General features: G+C 44.0%; 2 protein-coding genes across 2 annotated transcripts; both read left to right on the forward strand.

Annotated features, from left to right (window-relative positions):
* Positions 1-553: 553 nt before the first annotated feature.
* LOC149862211 (olfactory receptor 5V1-like) lies at positions 554-1,501 on the forward strand. The gene has a single exon (XM_090053880.1). It carries the CDS (start codon positions 554-556, stop codon positions 1,499-1,501), a length of 948 nt encoding a protein of 315 aa, XP_089910006.1.
* A 16,240-nt stretch (positions 1,502-17,741) lies between these two features.
* Positions 17,742-18,728, forward strand: LOC149862212 (olfactory receptor 6M1-like). Its single transcript, XM_090053882.1, has one exon. The coding sequence runs from the start codon at positions 17,742-17,744 to the stop codon at positions 18,726-18,728; it is 987 nt and encodes a 328-aa protein (XP_089910008.1).

Raw genomic sequence — 18,728 nt, forward strand, 5'->3', positions numbered from 1 at the left:
CTCCCTTTCAGAGCCTTTGCTTAATTACTATATAGCATAACCAAAAGACCTAAAGCCCTCAGCTTCTGATACTAATAGACAGAAATACTTTACTTCTCCAGAGTTCAATGCCTGCTAGTTTTCGGAATCTGACTGGCAAGAATTTTCAGGGCTTAGACATAGTTCTGTCTACAATTAATATATACACATAGTTGTGTACCTGTCTGGATGGTGTGTTACCTAATGCCAATGCTCAGTCTATGTGTAAATTCTTACACATTGATAGTGCAGGGGAAATAAAATAGACTTTTACGTATAAGTACCAAAAATGCCACTTATGTGTCTAGAAAGCTTTCATTTAGATACACAATAGAAAGTAGAATTCCACTCCATATGTATTTTAATATACTTGATTCCCGTTCTTTATATACAGCAAATTACATTCCTTGCAATTTTTTTGACTTTAATAGCCTTGATAACAGATTAAGAGAAGGCAAATGTTTGTTCTCTCTCTCAGTATGAACTCATTTGCAGAGCTGTGCACCTTGCTTGTCTCCTCTTTTTCAGAGAGCACATGGCCCATGTACAATGGAAAAATCAAACATCCATCATCCAATTCATCCTCCTGGGATTTGGGTATCTGAATGAGCTTCAAAATCTTCTTTTTGTGTTGTTCTTAGTGATCTACACTGTGACTGTGGCTGGAAATATCCTACTGCTTGTGCTGGTTGTGGCTGATCAGCATCTTCACACCCCCATGTACTTCTTCTTGGCGAACTTATCTTTCCTGGATGCCTGCTACACCTCAGTCATTGCCCCCAGATTGATGGGTGGGTTTCTGACAGAGGACAGGAGTATTTCCTTTGGGGAATGTATCTCACAGTTATTTTTATTCAGCTCCTTAGCTTGCATAGAGTGCTTCCTTCTGGCGGTCATGGCTTATGACCGCTACTTGGCCATATGCAACCCACTCAACTATAAGATTGTGATGAACCTACGGATTTGCTCCCAGCTGGTGTCTACCTCATGGCTCTTGGGCTTCTCAGCCACAGCCTTTGTGGTAGGTATGCTGCCCCATTTAAACTTCTGTGGCCCCAATGAAATTAATAATTTCTTTTGCGACATGGAGGAGCTGTTGAAATTGTCCTGCTCAAAAAGCCCTCTGACAGAAAAGATTGTCCTTGTCACCTGCTCCCTTGTAACCCTGGCCCCTTTCCTCTTCATTGTTGTGTCTTACATTTATATCCTCTCAGCCATCCTGAGAATTGCGTCTTCTACTGGGAGGCAAAAGGCCTTCTCCACTTGCGGTTCTCATCTCCTGGTGGTAAGCCTGTATTATGGGACCATCATTATTATGTATGTGGCACCATCAGCTAAGCAGTCCCCAAACTTCCATAAATCTCTTTCTCTAATCTACACAGTTATCACCCCGATGTTTAACCCTATCATATATAGCCTAAGGAACAAAGAAGTAAAGGGAACCTTCTGGAAAGTTATGCTAAAAATTTCAGTGAGGAAGTAAGCTAGGATTTTCAAAGAAATACTAATGGTATGTAATAGATTTTTTATATATGTTGGCAGAACTGAGGAAAAAAATAATTTATTTCAGAGGAAATCTGTATTGATTTTAGTTAAACCATTTTGTTTTAAACAAAAAAGAAAAATGATATTTCAAAACCAAAGCAGGGGAAAAGCATTTAAGGAAATACTGGAACAAAACAGTTTGGCATTTCTGAATTGCAGTACATCATTTATAAAAAAATCTAAATGAAATATCATGGTGTCTTCAAAAGATGTTTATCCACCTTTTAAATTAAAGCAGAAGTGTTTGACCCTAAGCACATGGGCTAGATTTGGCCTTGGAAGCTATGTCATCTGGCCCACAAGGCTCCCTGTGGCTCCAAAAAAGTGACAGTGGGGGAACAGTGGCTGCATTTCTGCTGCCGAATTTCCAGGACCTCAGTGATTCCTGCAAGCCTGAAAGCACAGCCCTGTGTGTTAGATAGAGTGTGTAGGATCCGATCCTGGCATGAAGGGTTGAATATGGGGGACATGTGGCTGGTCAACAGTCCAAGCAGAGGTGATGTGGGGCCTCATCCAACCCTGGTGTGGAGCCAAAGGGAAGCAGCAGAGGACCAAGTGTGGATCCAAGATTTCTCAAAGGGATTCCAGGAGCAACAACCCCTGTGGCAGAAGCGGTTTTACCTCCTGCTCCCAACCTCCTCCACCCTACCAGTACAGGTAGATGTTCAGTGGGAGCTTCTGGGGACTTCCTTAAAGTCCTAAAGAAGCTGGATATCACCCCCAGGCCCACTTCTTCCCCTTCCTGCTTAGAGTCATGCCCCACTCCCTTCCTTTCTTTCCCCCATCCCCACTGTAGAGACAGTGGCAACAGGATAGCTGGGGAGTAGTTCCTCTCACCCTGCCTGGCCAGGAAGAGGAGAAAGGGAACCCCTCAGCAATCCATGATGCAGTTGTTCCCATCCCCAGCTGAGCAGAGCCCCCACACAGTGGGCAGGAAGGGCTTTGATGCCTCCCTATCCCCAGGACAGTGGGGAAAGGAGTGGAGAGGGACTATACCTTTGAGCAGAAAGGAGAAGGGAGGACAGATTTTCACCTGCTTTAGGGACTTTTAAAATTCCCTAGAGTCTACTGTGGTGAGGTGCAATCCAAAAGGGGGTTGTATCCATGCCACTGCACCCCCTCTGGATCTTCCTCTGCACAAGCCCAATCCTGGCATACAGGGCCCAATCTGGCCTACAGAATGGCCCTGCACTACTAATGCAACCCACAGGCCCCAAAGATTGAACACCTCTGAATTAACCTAATTCATCCTATTAGAATAGTTTTGGTCTCCCACAAAGTTACTCCGTTAAAAAAAAAAAAAGAAGAAAAAAAATCTTAGATACAGTGGTGCCCAAGTCTTTCCAGAAGACAGCGTGAGTGGGCATCTTCCTTTAGTTCAATCTGAAAAAGCTCACTGTAAATCCTAATTGAGTTAAACAAAATTTTGTTTCCTGCCTTCATTTTTTATTCTAGTTTGGGGCTATTTACCACATTGAATCTTCAACAGCTTCCAAGTGACAGGCCTTGAATTTTTGCCTCTCTTGGCAGGGAATTCAATCGTTTACCCCTTCTTTAAATCACACCCCTGTGATAAAAAGGGCCCAGTGATTAAGTCATGCCTGTTCACATGTATGTGTGAGTGAGTGAGTGTGTGTGTGTGTGATGCCTGTATACACACACACACACACACGCACACACGCATGCACACATATACACACACACATATAGTTTAATTTTTAATTAATGGCCATAAATTAATTCCTTACCTCTCCCCCTTTTCTGAAATTCTCTCATGCATACTCACTGAAATGTAGGGATAGGTTATAAGAGGTGGTAAGTTCTCTATTCTTTTGTGGTCATCTACAGGGCATTTTTGGCATTTACATGTCCAGAGGAGGACAAAAGCAAGACAGAGTGTGTGTGGTTTAGTAAGCTGACTTCTGGCTTGTAGAAAAGGGGGTCCTAGGTTATGGCCTGGGCTCTTGTTGCAACTGGGGCAGAAAGTTGCCTCTTTACTGCAATCATTAAGTTTTTCCAGTGACTATGCTGGTGTCTCAGGTTCAAAAGGAGCTCTGGAAAAGGAAGAGAATAGTGCCTGACCTGTAGTGTAATTGTTAGGGCCTTGTTACATGGTAATTTTAGGCAGCTTCTGTAGCTCTTGAGTTGCAGTCCTCCAGCATCCTAGGATGCAGTGACCCCTCCTGAGTCAGGGCAAGTGAGGATGCCAGGGTGCAGCAGGGCCAAGCACAGTGCCTCGCCCCTCAGGCTCTTTGAGCAGGGTGAGTGCCACAACCCTGGAGTACCCAACCATTGTGGTGCCTCTTGCTGTTGCTTGAACCAGCTTGCTGCTGCTGCTGGAAGTGGCACTCGGGGGGGTGGGGCAAGCTCCAGAGGAAAAAAAAAGTATTGGGTCCCTCAGAGCTCAGGCAGCACCTGGTGGGCTGGCAACCCCAGTGGTAGCAGTACAAGGGGGCAGGCTCTAGAGAAAAAAAAATGATTGGGCCCCTTGGAACTCAAGCTGAAAGCTGGTCCAGGCACCCTGGGGCTGCAGAGCTTGCTCTGCTTGGTGGGAGCAGTGAGCCAGTCCTGTCCTTAGTGTATTTATTGGTATTGGCTGCCTAGATTGCAATCAAGGAATGAATTCAGGCACAGCAATACATACAGCGTGCCAGACCATTATCACCCAGAGCAAACATTTTTATTCTCTACCTCAGTTCTGCTTCCTCCTCTTCCACAACAGACTAAAAAAGAAACATACAAAATTTGAAGTCATTGTGGCTGACAGCACTGACTTTGTTTGCACTAAGAAATGTTTTATATAGGCTCCTAGTCCTGCCCCTGCTCACCGAAACTCTAGTGGCAGGTCACAGCTGTGCACATGAAAGACAGCCAGGGAAGGCTTTTCACCTTAAGATGCGACTGCTCCACTAAGCCGATCAACACTAAGCCAATTAATATTTGTACAGTTTATAGCATCAAGTGTAACAAGCCACTTAAAATGCTCTGCCAGGGAATCAGAGTAACGAATATTACAACTTTTTCTTGGAAAAGTGTGCCTAAAAAGACAGAACTTCCAGATTGCCAGGGCAGTTACTGACTTATGTGGTAAAAGAGGAAAGCCGGAAAGAATAAAATGCTACCCTACAAAACACCCTACTTGGATACATCTTGGATTTTGAGAAAGGAAAATCAGATAGTGTGATGTATCATCACATATAAATATATATATATATATATACAGCTAACATGGGTGATGATAGAAGTGAAAATGTAGTAGCACAGTCTTTAGCATGTGCCCACAACCACAGGATATAACCAGGGTCTTACAAGGGTTGTACCTTGCTCCTTAGCACATATAAAAGCCCATATCATTGTGCCTTTATTGCCATTTTACCTATGCTTACTAAATCCAGTTAGCAAGGATCTCATAAGACATGCTACTATTAAACCTTTATTTTGGTCTGGAGATGTACCAATTGTTTCAACAGAACCTTTCATGCCCTCTCTACTGAATACCTTCAAACCTTTGTTTCTTACAGCAGGGGCTGTCAACTGGGGGTATGCATACCCTCGGGGTACTTAGAAAGGTCATAGGGGGTACGCAGGTGGGGACAGAGTATGGGGATGGAGTGCACCCCGGGTGGGGCACAGTAGTGGCATCTCCTCTGGTGCATTCCCGCATTTCATCTCTTACCCAGGGCAGGGGAAGGAGGAGGGATGCACTAGACACTGCCAGCCCCACACTGCACCCCACAGCGCTTCCTCAGGATGTTCCTTAACTCCATGAGGGGCTGTTCCTGGCAGCGAAGCTCTGTGCTGCCTTGCACTGCCAGTACTGGGCAGGTAGCACGAGAGGCATGGCTCCTCAGCTCAGCTCCGACTCAGTTGCAGTGGCCCCTTGGGGCACCCTGAAGGAGCCCCAACTGGAGCGCAGCAGGGGTGAGCAGCAGCACCCACACCCACAGCCAGGCCCACGGGTGCAGAGCACAGCCAGGAGCAGGGTGGAGCTGCGCTGCCCCGCCGGGGCTGAGGCACTCGCTAGGGCTGCGTGGAATGGCAGTGTCCCTTTCTGACCAGCGTTTCGACATTTCCGCGGAGCAGCGTTCAGTTTCCACTTTCTTTTCGAGTCGAAACGGCTATTCCGTTCCCTTCCGTCAAAACATTTTCCCGTCTTGATCTTGTTTGGAGGTTTTACCCACAGGACATAATGGGGAAGGTCAAAACAGGCTATAACTTTGTCATTTCTGGCCAGATTTGGATGAAACTTGCAGAAATGGTAGCCCCTTCTGAGGGCATGACATATCTCATGTTTCAAGAAGATAGGTGCAGGCAGTTTGGGGAAACTACACCCCAAAATTGTGAGAGCAAAACTCATCTCATGTGTATGTGTTAAGCCACAGCAGGGCCCCAACTGCAGCTGTAGTAGCACTTGCTGAGGTAACAAAAGCTGCCAAGTTTCAAGCAGATCTGTATAGGGAGTTTGGAGAAGCTTCACCCTAAAATACTGAAAGCAAAACTTGTGTCACGTGTATGTGTTAAGCCACAGGGGGGTCAAAACTGCAGGCTTGCTATGCATAGGTCCCCTATGGAGACCACAAAGCCTGCTATGTTTCAAGGAGATAGGTGTGGAGGGTTCAGGGGAACTGCACCCCAAAGTCTTGAAAATAAAACTCATGTCATGTGTATGTGATAAACTACAGTGGGATCAAAACTGCAAGCATGCTAGCCCCTGCTGAGGCCACAAAGCCTGCCATGTTTCAAGGAGATTGGTGCAGGAGTTTGGGGGAAACTGCACCTCAAGCTGCGGACAAGCAAAACTCGTGACATGGGTGACACTGCACATGTTAAGGCGCAGCAGATTGAAAGCTGCAGGCCTGCTAGCCCCTGCTGTGGCCACGAAGCCTGCCAGCTGCAAAGGAGATCAGTGCAGGGATTCTGGGTTTTGGAGCCCTGCACCTCTGGCCACAGGCAGGCAAAACTCGTGTCATGGATGCTTGTGCAACTGTGTCCATCTTGGGGCAAAGGGGGTGGGAAACCACTGCAGGCCTGGCTGCTAGGCCCTGCTGAGGCCACGAAGCCTTCCAGCTGTTAAGGAGATCAGTGCAGGGGGTTCTGGGGCCCTGCACCCCTAGCTGCTGACAGGCAAAATTTGTGACATGGGTGCCTGTGCAACTGCTGCCTCTCATCAGGCAGGACTGAAGATCCCCCATCACTTGTCACCAAGATCTGAGGGTAATAATTCACCACAGTATGAACATGAGCCGGCAGTGTGATGCTGTAGCTAGCAGGGCCAGCAATATGCTGGCATGCATCAACTGATGCATCTCCAGCAAAATCATTGCAAAGAAGTGATTCTCCTGCTCTGCTCAGCACTGGTGACGCTGCAGCTGGAGTACTGCTTCTAGCTCTGGGCTCCGCTCCTTAACAAGGACATGGGAAAGCTTGAGAGAGTCCAGAGAAGGGCTACCCACATGATCAGAGGCTTACGTGGCAAGCTATACGAGGAAAGGCTGAGGGATGTGGGACTCTTCAGCCTGAGAAAGAGGAGGCTGAGAGGGGACTTGGTAGCAGCTTACCGCTACATCAGAAGCGTACATGTAGGGCTTGGTGGACAACTGTTCACCAGGGCACGCTTGGGGAAAACCAGGAGGAATGGTCACAAACTCCTGGAAGATTGTTTCAGGTTCATTTCAGGCTCAACATTAGGAAAAACTACTTCACAACTAGGGTGTCCAGACTATGAACATTACTCCTAGTTTTCCACCAGGGTGCCCTGGTGAACAGTTGTTCACAAAGCCCTACATGTACGCTTCTGATGCAGCGGGAAGCACCACTGCCATCACCTCCCTCGGCCCTGCTCCTGGGACCTGCTGTGGTGGGCAGGTCGGCGGCCACACAGTCCCTGCCAGACATGACAGAGGGCACCTTTCAGCCCTGTCACATGTGCAGCCCACTCTGCCTGGGGGCAACCAGGGGTGCCTCAGCATTATTACCCTAGCCCAGCAAGCAGCGGCTGCTGCTGGTCCCCTCGTGCCATGAAGGCCTGAGTGGCTATCCTGCACTGAAAAAAGTATAAAGGGGTACATGAGCTGAAACTTTGATGCAGAAGGGGTACACTTGTTAAAAAAGGTTGAAAACCCCCATCTCAGAGAACGAAGCCCTCATTTCAAAGCACACTTCCCATGCAGCTTCTGAAAATCCGTAGCCCAAGATAATAAGGGCAATAGCAAATGTACAGAAAGCAATGCACAATAGAGTGAAGGGGGGGGGGTCTAGAAAAAATTAAAATAACCAAAAATCCAAAAGCAAAAGGTTTATAAAGAACATGTGTTATTAAACTGAGTACCATTGTTACATGTAATGTATCTGCCAAGTAGAAAACAATTGAGCATTTATAAGAGCATCCAGAGTTACATTATTTATGATTAGAGAAAAAAATAAAAGAGTTTTGGAAGGAACACATCATACCTACTTTAGACCATGGACATGAACTAAACCCCAGTGAATAAAAGATTGGGAGAAATCTTCATTAGGAGCACTGGACAAGGTGAAACTGTGACCTGACACAATATAGCTTCTTCCTTTTTTATGTTTCTAAAATAAGCAATGATGTTAACATGGCTAACTACTTCTCTCAACTTGAAAAATGTCAGACTGAAGTCCAGGAGACTTGGGTTTTATAAACTAGTTAAATAAATTAAGTCAATTTAGTTAGTCTATGGTGCATGCCTACCCTGCCCTGTGCCTCATTTTTAAAGTTACCGAGGGAGCCTGGATGCCCAAATTAGACAGTATCTATCTACCTGCATCCCTACCTTCTTACCTGAGTTTACAGGTCATTTGTACCTACACATCATCTAAATGTTTAAAGTAATGAGGATTGATTTACCTTCAGACTGGGATAATTCGATATGGAAACTGTATACTGGTTCTATATATTCTTTTTATACCTTTTCTCTCCAATACTTGATTCTCTGAATGATACAGGTTAGCAGCTACCACTGAGTCTGCCCTAGCTCTGTTGCTTTTAATTATGCCTGTATCCAGCTCCAAAAAGCTCTGGTCCCTGCCATTCCATTATTTATCTTTCACACAGAAAGACAAAACTCCCTGGACATTTCTGCAGGGTTTTTTTCTGGTTAATATGAAGGTAAAGTCTAGTCATCATTAAGAGAATCCAATTATAATCTCATAGAGAAAGCGATGGGCAGAGATAAACTCGTGATTAACCAATATGCGACTTTGACAGGGGAAGGAGAGTCTACCTATGTTGGTAGCTCTAATGGCCAAGTGGTTAGAAAATATTCGAAGGAAGCGGGAAATACAGGTTCTAGGGCTCCCTCCCCTAGAAAGGATTTGGCTTAATCCACCTAACTTCCTACTTTAGTAACTCAAACTACCAGGTCACAAGTTAGGCATTATTCAAACCTCTTACCAGAACTCCTTTTGCAGCCAAGCCCGTGGGCAGCTAATATGAAGACATGTGGAACCAGGAGAATGAGAGCAAGATGGATAATGCATTTCAGATGGAAGACCTGAGGCAAAGAACAAGATGGATGCTATGTGTTCCCTGGAAAGAAGCTGGCCCTGGTTTCTAACTTTGACCCTTGCTTCCCCTGGGGCATATACTTCCTCATTGCTATCCATATAAATACTAAAAATTGCAAGGGGCAGTGGCTCAGCTTCTAACATGCTTAACTGGTGGTGTGGTAGCTAGAATGGTCTCTGGTGAGATTTGGAGGGGCTAGAACCTGGGTCTCCATCTTTCTCCATGATTGCCCTGACTACTCAGCTATTGGCACTTAAATGTCGCAGGGCCCCCGCTCCTAACTTTTGACCAGGATTTATGCTCAAGTGTGTGCATATATGCCCATGGACCTGCCTAGCCAGCATGTAGGCTACTAAAGCATACACAGTACGCCTGAGCAAATCAGCGACAATCCAATCCATAGGGTATAATGGGGAATCAAGAAAATATCTATGACTTTGTTGGTTTATGTCTGCTTTGGATGAAATTTTCAGGAGAAGTAGACTCTACAGAGCGCATAAAGTATGCCAAGTTTCATGAAGTTTGGTGCAGGGGTTTGGGGGAAACTGCACCCCAAATTCGTGAAAGCAAACCTCATGTTATGTCTAGGTGTTACACCACAGGGGGGTCAAAACTGCAGGCCTGGTAGCTCTTGCTGAGGCCACAAAGCCTGCCAAGCATATAGGTGCAGGAGTTTGGGGGGAACTGCACCTCAAGCTGCAGACAACACACACAGTGTCACCCATGGCACGAGTTTTGCTTGAGGTGCAGCAGGGTGACAGCTGCAGGGATGGTGGCCCCTGCTGAGGCCGTGACGCCTGCCAGCTGTCGAGATCAGTGCAGGGGAGTTCTGGGTTCTGGGGCCCTGCACCCCTAGCTGCTGACAGACACAGTCAGTCCCACAAGCACCCATGACATGAGTTTTGTCTGTCTTGGGGCATGGGAGACACTACTGCAGGTCTGGCTGCTAAGCTACTGTGTTACCAGTTACCAATCAATCAGTCAAGGAGGATCTAGTCAGGGAACATCAACCCAGACATAGTGGGGCTCACTGAAATGTGGTGGGACCTAACGCATGACTGGACAATGAATATCAAGGGCTACAGGCTGTACAGGAGGGTCAAGACAGGGAAAAAAGGCGGGGGTGTGGCCCCCCAAGACCCTGCACCAATCTTCTTGAAACCTGGCAGGCTTCCTGCTCTATGCACATTCTACCAGCCCTGTAAATTTCATCCAAATTGGATAAAAAACAACAAAGTTATACATATTTTATTTTTTCCTTATTATACCCTGTGGCTGGATCTCCAAGGTGGCTCCGAAGCTATTCGGGAGCTCTGAACCACTTCAGGAAGCCAACTGAGGCCAGCGCTTTGACCCAGATGTGCTGCTTCAGATGCCAAAGCATCCGAAGCTTCTCCGGATCCAAAGCTCTGTCCGAAGCCTCACACAGCCCTAATACACAGTGTAGGCTACTGAGTATGCACAGTATACGCATGTACACTTACATGTCCATTCTGCATGGATAATAGAATTACAAAAAGTGTTTAAGTGCCAAGAAGATCACTTATATAGCTGGAAGAAGTCTTTTTTTTTTCTGTTTATTGCCTCTGCAGTCTGCTGAACCACCTTATTTATTCCTTTGCCTGTATTCTTACACTCCATTTCATTCTTATCCAAGGCCTCACCTGGAGCATTGCATGTAGTTTTGGGCCCATAATTCAAGAAAGATGTGGACAGATTGAAAAGAAATCCAGCAGAAAGCAACAAAATGTGATTAGAGGCCTGGGAACCATGACTTATGAGCTGAGGCTGAAAGAACTCAGGGTATTTACTCTAGCAAAGAGAAGACAGGGGGACTATTTGATAGCAGTTTTTAAATACCTGGGAGGTGATTATTAGAGCTGTGCAAAGCTTTGGGTGGTGATTTGTTTCGGAGGAGATTTGGCCCAATTCGTTGGCCAAATCTCCGAATCGGAATTGAATCAGGGGACCAATTTAAAGGTCCGAATCAATTCAAAGCTTTCCGAATCTTTGAAGCTCTCCAAATCTGACTCTGAGCTGATAAGTACTAGGAGTGGGGGAAGGGGGTCTGGGGGAGGGGACCATGGGACCTGCCAATCACCCCAACCTCCCCCACTCCTCCAGCCCCTCCCTTGACCCCCCCCCATTATTACCCCCCCCAACCCTAGCTCGGTACTTTAAAGAAAAGCCCTGGTGCTCATCGGGTGCTGCTGGGTGGGAGGGCAAATCCTTCTGCCCCCCACTGCCCCATGCTGCACAGGGGGCTCTGCCACAAGCCCCCCAACTCCCCCTGCTCTCCTGGTCCCCCCACGGGTGCTCCATCCAGGCCAGCTCTGGCCCTTTAAGGAAAAAAAAATGGAGAAAGGCCCCAGGACTCACTGCTCCTGCAGCAGCCTTGGGCTCATGTAGAGCCCCCCACATAGCACAGGGCAGTGGGGGGCAGCAAGGATGGCCCCATGCCGGCAGGAACTGTGAGTCCCAGGGTTTTTTTTCTTAAAGGGCCAGAGCTGGCCCAGGTGGGGCACCTGTGGGGGGGGGGCTAGGGGAGTGAGGAAGGGGGTTGAGGGGCTCGTGCAGAGTGGCCCATGCAGTATGGGGCAGTGGGGGAGCAGCAGGGATCGCCCCCTGCCCAGCAGCACCCAGTGAGCAAAGTTGTTATTTTTTTTTCCCATGTGCTGGGAGTTGGGGCAGCCGTTGCTGGGCCGGGAGAGGGATGGGCCTGGCCTGGCCAATTTGGAGATTTGGCCGAATTCAACTGGGACAGTGATTCGAATCACTGAATTGAATCACTGTCCCCCGAGTCAGCCGAATCCAAGTCCAAAGCGAATACTAGCCGCTTGGCACAGGCCTAGTGATTACGTGATTATAAAGGGCATCGAGATAGCCTTTTCTTTGTAGGGGACTAGGAACAATGACTTCAAGCTTCAGCAGAGGTAATTTAGATGGGAATTAAGAGGAACTTTCTGACTATGAGAGTGGTCAAGCTTTGAAACAGGCTACCTAGAGAACTTGTGGAATTTCCATCCCTGACATTTGCAGGAGCAGTTTGAAGAGACAGCTGGCTGGGATGGTTTCATCGGGCATAATCCTCCCTTTAGCAGGGGGCTAGACTAGGTGATCTTGTGAGGTCCCTTCCATCTCTAATTTCCTATGATATTATGCCTGCTGACATACTCTGAACTTTGAGGTTTGATAGAGGTAGTTAGCAGGCAGAAAGCAGGATAGAGATGCATCTAGAGATGCAGAATCTTTATTAAGCCCAATAGTACTTCATCAGATGCTCGAATGGAGATGCACAGAGCAACCTATCAAATAAGAGAATGTTTTGATACAAAAGAGAGAGAAGAGAGGGAGGTTGGGGTGAACTAGTGGGGGTGGGGGAAGTGATGGGAAAGGCAAACAAATGATAAACCTAAAGGAACAGAGGGTTCCAAAAATTAAGCCAGGTAATGGTCCCTGCTTAGAACATATTTTAAACAATCCAGTTTATGGATGATTTCTTTTCCCACAATTTTCCACTGAAGTCAGCTTTTAAAGTCCCATGGCTTAAGAACAGCTACTCTGAAATTAGCAACGGAATGTGTTTCGGGCTTGATTTTGGACTTGATTAATGTCAGATTGGTGTCCCCTCATTCTTTCACATAGGGAGTGCTTTATCTATCCAACATAGAAAGCAGGTAATGGCAAATATCATGCTAGTAGAGATGCAAGTGAGTAAACCGTGAATGTTATAATCCATGCTATTTGGTCCAGTCATTATTTGCTCTGTACTGATGGGGGGGGGGGGGCACATTGCACTTTCAGCTGCTCATGTGTTGATCAGTGTTAGTGCTAGCTCGAGTTTGAAGCAGTCACACCTTAAGGTAAAAGCCTTCTCTGACTGTCCCCCACCTGCCACTAGAGGGTTGGTGAGCAGGGGCTGGACTAGGAGCTGGAGCTGTAAATTGCCACTAAAGGGCTGGTGAGCCAGGACAAGCTTCTATCCCTGCTTTAGGTGGGGGGGTGTTACAGTGATGGGCTGCCGGGGCACAAATGTGAATATGGGAGGCAGAGGGTTAATGGGATGGGTTGAGTAATGAAATGGGATTTGGAAAGGAAATGGAGATGGAGGATGAGTGGGGAAATGAAGGAAGTCACCCACTGAATAAAATAAAAAGTAAAAAAAACCAAAACAGAAATAAGGAAAAAAATTGAAGAAAGTCTCATGTTTTAATAGATTGGGATTAGGATTGGGGTGTGGGGAGTATTGGCCATGCTTCCCAGATTGGCTGGGAGCTGGGAGTTGTGACGAAATTTGAGTTTGGAGGAGCTACTGCTCCTTCCCTGAGAAGGAACCCCCAATTTTTATGGCAATTTTCTATGCTGAGTATCTTTGGCTTTAACTTCCAACTATTCATATTTATGCCTTTTTCTGCTAGAGTTCATAATGGGTAATTTCTTTTATAAAAGTATTTATGCAACATTATCTTTTACTTCTGGATCTTCCTTTGGATAAAACATATGCTCCCCTTTTTTAATGCCTTAAAAATGTGGATACTAAACTTTGCTGAATAGCTAAATGTTCTTAGATATCTTTGCTAGTTGTTCTTTGGAATTATTTTTTCCTTCCCCAGGAGAATGTTTTTTGACTAATTCCCAGAAGACCATGTAATGAAACACGCTAATCAGTTTACTATTACTGTATATAGAAAACTACAAAAAAGAAATGGTTATTTCCAGTACAGCCAGATTTCACCCTCTGCTGTGGGGAGAGATGGTTTCATGCTTATCTGACTGTTGAACCTATAATCTTATTGTGAGGCTAGAATGTTGGAGCATTTTATCTGTTAGCAAGTTCCTCACTGAGAAGCAAAAATATTTGCCCATTATCTATTCATGTTGAAGAGATTATGGCTCAGATTATTGACAATACATTGAGCATTTAATTTAGCTTGCCTGCTTTCATGGATGCAATCATACCTGCAAAATCTGTTTTTTAAAAAGGTAGGGATCTGGGCATATATGATGAGTAAACTCTATTGGCCGCAAGCACAGATGCCATTGTTTGAAGATGTCCTGTAGCATATGGATTCTGCCTTCTTTATATTACAGAAGTTGAATGGGAGATCTTTCCTCTGAGAGACAACTGCACTTTAAGAAAAAGGAAAATGAGACCAAAACCAGCCTCTTAAAGAAGATACCTGGATAATGCAGGGAATGCAGTAGTGAGTATTTTGGCGGTGGCTTTTTTGAGGATATTATGGATTTTTGGTATTAATCTTATTAAGGTGGTCACACTCAGAGGTACTTGCATTCTCCATAATCTTGAAACACGTTGCGATTTATTCCTGTACAAAGTGAATTTAAACTGTTATTATTACTGAACCTTCCCCCACTTGGCTTCTTAGGTGGAACACAATTCCACTTTCACAAAGCATTAGTAAAGACAACACCACATCGCTGAAGTTCCACTCCCTAAGTAGAAGGGAATAGATACAGAAAGGAAGTGCATGAACTGACCAACAGAACATGATTTTTTTTCCAGAGTTTTCTGAACAGTATGTAACTGATAAGTAAAGTTTTTCATTAATAGAGAAAAAAAAATCTCACCAATAGGAAAAAAAAATGATATCACAAAGTATTCCATTTATTAAGAAAGTTCAACTGAAAATAGAAGAAGAGTGACAGATACAATTAGTTACTTCTTGGACTGAAGAAAATGTCGAGTGGGAAGATTATGATGCCCATTGTGTGTGTTATGTTAAAATATTTAAATGTAGGCATCACAACATTACAACAGTGTTGGATGAAGTCGAATTTGGTTTTGTTATAAAATCATGGGTCTTTCCAAAAGCTATACTAATAGCCACTTCTAAAATAACAATGAAGTTACCATTCTAAACTCACAGATGCCTTGATTTAAGGTAGACCTACACAAAAGATTAAGTTCATTGCAGAATCTTGGATTATGGAAGGATACTTGGGTTATGGAAGGATAATACTACTAATATGCATACTATTGGTCTGTACCAAGCACAAGATTTGGTCCAAATCTTGATTTGAAATATCATTAATTGTCCAATTTCCAATACTTTTGTGTTCATGCCTAAAAGATTAAAAAAGCAATTTTAAGGGGTTTCCTTATTCAGAGAAAAGATTTAGACTACAAATAAGAACAGCAGCAAAGTTTTTACTAGTTTTTAAAGACCATGTGCTATTTTTAGTATAGGTGATATTTATATAAATTAAAACCGTTGTATATATACACCCACTATATATATACATACACACACACACACACACACACACACACATTATATTATATATATATATATATACACAGTGGGTGTGTATATATACACACACACCATTTTGATCTTAGTTAAAAATACTTTTAAAAGAGAAAAAGATTAAACTAAAGATTTAACTAAAAGTAAACACTCATTGGGACAATTCTTGATCCCACCAGTACCATTATAATTTCAGAGAAACCCTCTCAAAGCACTAGTTTCTTTGGAATCAAACTTCTTTTGCTAATTAAAATATATCTTCCTATCATATCCCTCAGTTCTCCTTGACAATGTTTATCAGTCTCAGACCCACAAACTGGAGGAACAAAATGGTTTCTGGTATTTTTATGTTAGTTCATTCTCAGAAAAAAAAAACACACTTAAAAGAATTAATGATAATAAACCATCATATATTCTATCTGATTTCAGCTATGTGCAATCAGGATGGCTAACCCAGTTTCATTCACATGGCTAAATTTAATTTAAGGATGAGGAGAAAAAACACATTTATTCTGGGGTACTTTTCCATAGATTTTATTCTGGATTAAAATTACTCAAGTGTTCAGAGTGGGTATAAAACCAGATTTTCTGAGGTGACTGCACAGCATTACCTCCAAACTACCTACACCATTAATCAAATTTCTGCAGCTGTATAAAATTGACTAGAGATTCACACAGCACATACGACAGTGTAACTTTATCAAGGGTAAAGTTCTTTACAGGGGTATCTTTAACCCCAAATAAAGTTACTTTGTGATAAGGCGGTACATCCAGGTCCAAGTTCCTCAGATCTTATTTTACCCCTATGGTGCTTAGATGAAGGTAACAGGTGCTGTGCAGTTCAGAGCAAGAGATCCTGTCCCCCTTTGAAACACCTCTGAATATACATTTGTCCATACCATATGTCATAAATAGCAGAAAGTAGGAGGACAACTTGTGTGTCCAGGGTCTGGAATAGATTCCCCTCAGAGGTGGTACAATCACCTACTCAGGATATCTTAAAAAAAAATCTGGACATTCACCTTGCTGGAGTCATCTGACACCAGCAGTCTTTTCTGCCCAAGCATAAGCGGGCTGGACCTGATAATCTTGAGAGGTCCCTTCCAACTCTTAACATCTATGAATCTGCGGTCATCACTACTTTGCATGGCCTGTTTTCTGGGTAGAATGAAATGGTATTTAAGTGCCTGAGCACAAAACTATGTAAGTGCCTTTTACGTGCAATGGGTTTCAGCTTATGCATTCATTTCCTGCAGGATCTGTGTAGTTTTTGATAATGCATTACTGAGAAAGAACGCCCAAAGACACCAGGGTTCAGTTTTCTGGTTTTGTAACTGGAGAAAGCCAACGGAAATGTTGTTTTCCTTGAGAAATGGTGAATGTGGAACTTTCTCATATTGTTCTGAATTTTTTAGATCAAATATTATAAACATGACCTAGAAACAAAGATTTCTAATGACTTAGAGAGAATTTTAAGGAGACATGTTTTCTTTACTTCATTATAAATGCTTCTTATTTATACAAATTTGAGTTTCAACAGAACTAGGTGCTTTGGTTTCTATGATGGTTTACCCTGTTGTTAGAGGAATATCAGTTCCATACCACAAATCCAAAAAAGACTTTATAAAGTGTAGTTTATAACTAAATTAGAAATCTAAGGGACAAATTGTAGCCCTTTTATGGATTGAAATCTGACTTCAGCATTTCACTGTTGTCTGTCCATTTCACCTAATGAGACTTAAATTTGAGATACAGAAAAGCCACTGGGAAGAAGGTGGAATCAGACTCTACTGCATCCTCTGCCTCTGGTCTACATATCTTCCCCTCTCAGTTGCCAAGAGGGTGAATGATTCCTTTAGACAGTACCTACCCATGTCCTTCTGGTGAAGATGGTTTTTTTTCCTGGGATGTGGGAGATAGTTTTAAATTTGTTCTAGGTAAGCACTAGCAGGCTTGAAACCTGGGTCTTCCATTTGCAGTTCAACTATCCTAAGCCTTAGGCTTTTAAAATAAAAGCTGGAAGAGTCCTCTTGTAATTGCTGGTTAGGTTTTTTCCTCCCCTTCAATCTGTGATTCATGTATTACTAGTGATCATTTCTAGATGGGCAGGAGTAGGAAGAGCAGATCTTTTAGAATAAGAAATTAATTCCAATTTTAAAATAATGCATTTTCTGCTTTGTCTCTTTCTTTATGTTCTTTTTTTTCATTTTTTTTCTCTTCATTCTCATAATTTTTTTCATCCCTTCCATTTAATTGTTTTTTATTAATTACATACCAAGTTGCTCATTGCAATTCAGATTTAATTTCCCACTAACATCTGAGAATATATTGATTTTATTATGTTCTTCTTCTCTGTGTAGATAAAAGCTATGGGAGCTATGGACCGATGGAATGGAACACGTGTAACCGAATTCATCCTGGTAGGTTTTCCTAACACCTACAAAGTGGAGATCACCCTTTTCATGCTGTTCCTAATCATTTTGGTGATGACAATAGCTGTGAATTCTGTCATCATCACTCTTATATGCACCGACCACCATCTGCAAACTCCCATGTACTTCTTCCTCTGCAACCTGTCCATCATTGAGGTTCTGCTCACTTTGACTGTGATCCCCAAAATGATGGCAAACTTCCTGGCAGAGAGAAAGACCATTTCCTTTTACGGCTGTCTGGCTCAATCCTACTTTTATTTCTTGTTGGGCATCTCAGAGTATGTCCTATTGGCTATGATGTCCTATGACCGGTATGCGGCTATCTGTTACCCATTGCATTACAACACAATCATGACTGGCAAAGTCTGTATATGGCTGGTGGTGGCTTCATGGATGGGTGGATTCTCTTCCATCTTGGTCCCCACTGTGATGAAACTTGGGTTGCCTTTTTGTGGCCCCAACATTATTAACCATTTCTTTTGTGACAGTGCCCCCTTGATGCACTTAGCTTGTGCTGATATTCAGCTAGTGGAGTTCATTGACTTCATTGTCTCACTGCCTGTGCTGTTGGGGTCCCTGATGTTGACTGTCATCTCTTACTCCTGCATTATCTGCACTATTGTCTGTATCCCTACAAGTGAAAGCAAGCAGAAGGCTTTCTCCACTTGTGCCTCACATTTCACTGTGGTCACTATTGGCTATGGCACCTCTGTTTTCATTTATGTGAGGCCTTCACAAGCTAATTCAATGAATCTCAACAAGATGGCCTCCTTGGTGACCACAGCACTGACTCCTTTGCTGAACCCATTCATATTCAGTCTTGGGAATCAGAAGGTTAAGGAGGCATTGAAAGACTTTGTCAGCAAGTACATGGGTTCACCAAGTGTACTCTCTAAACTGGGCCAGAATGGGAATACACTCCAGAGGGCCTGA

Source organism: Crocodylus siamensis, chromosome 6 (assembly GCF_052110815.1).
Source record: "Crocodylus siamensis isolate JL-2025a chromosome 6, ASM5211081v1, whole genome shotgun sequence".
Taxonomy (NCBI): Eukaryota; Metazoa; Chordata; order Crocodylia; family Crocodylidae; genus Crocodylus; species Crocodylus siamensis.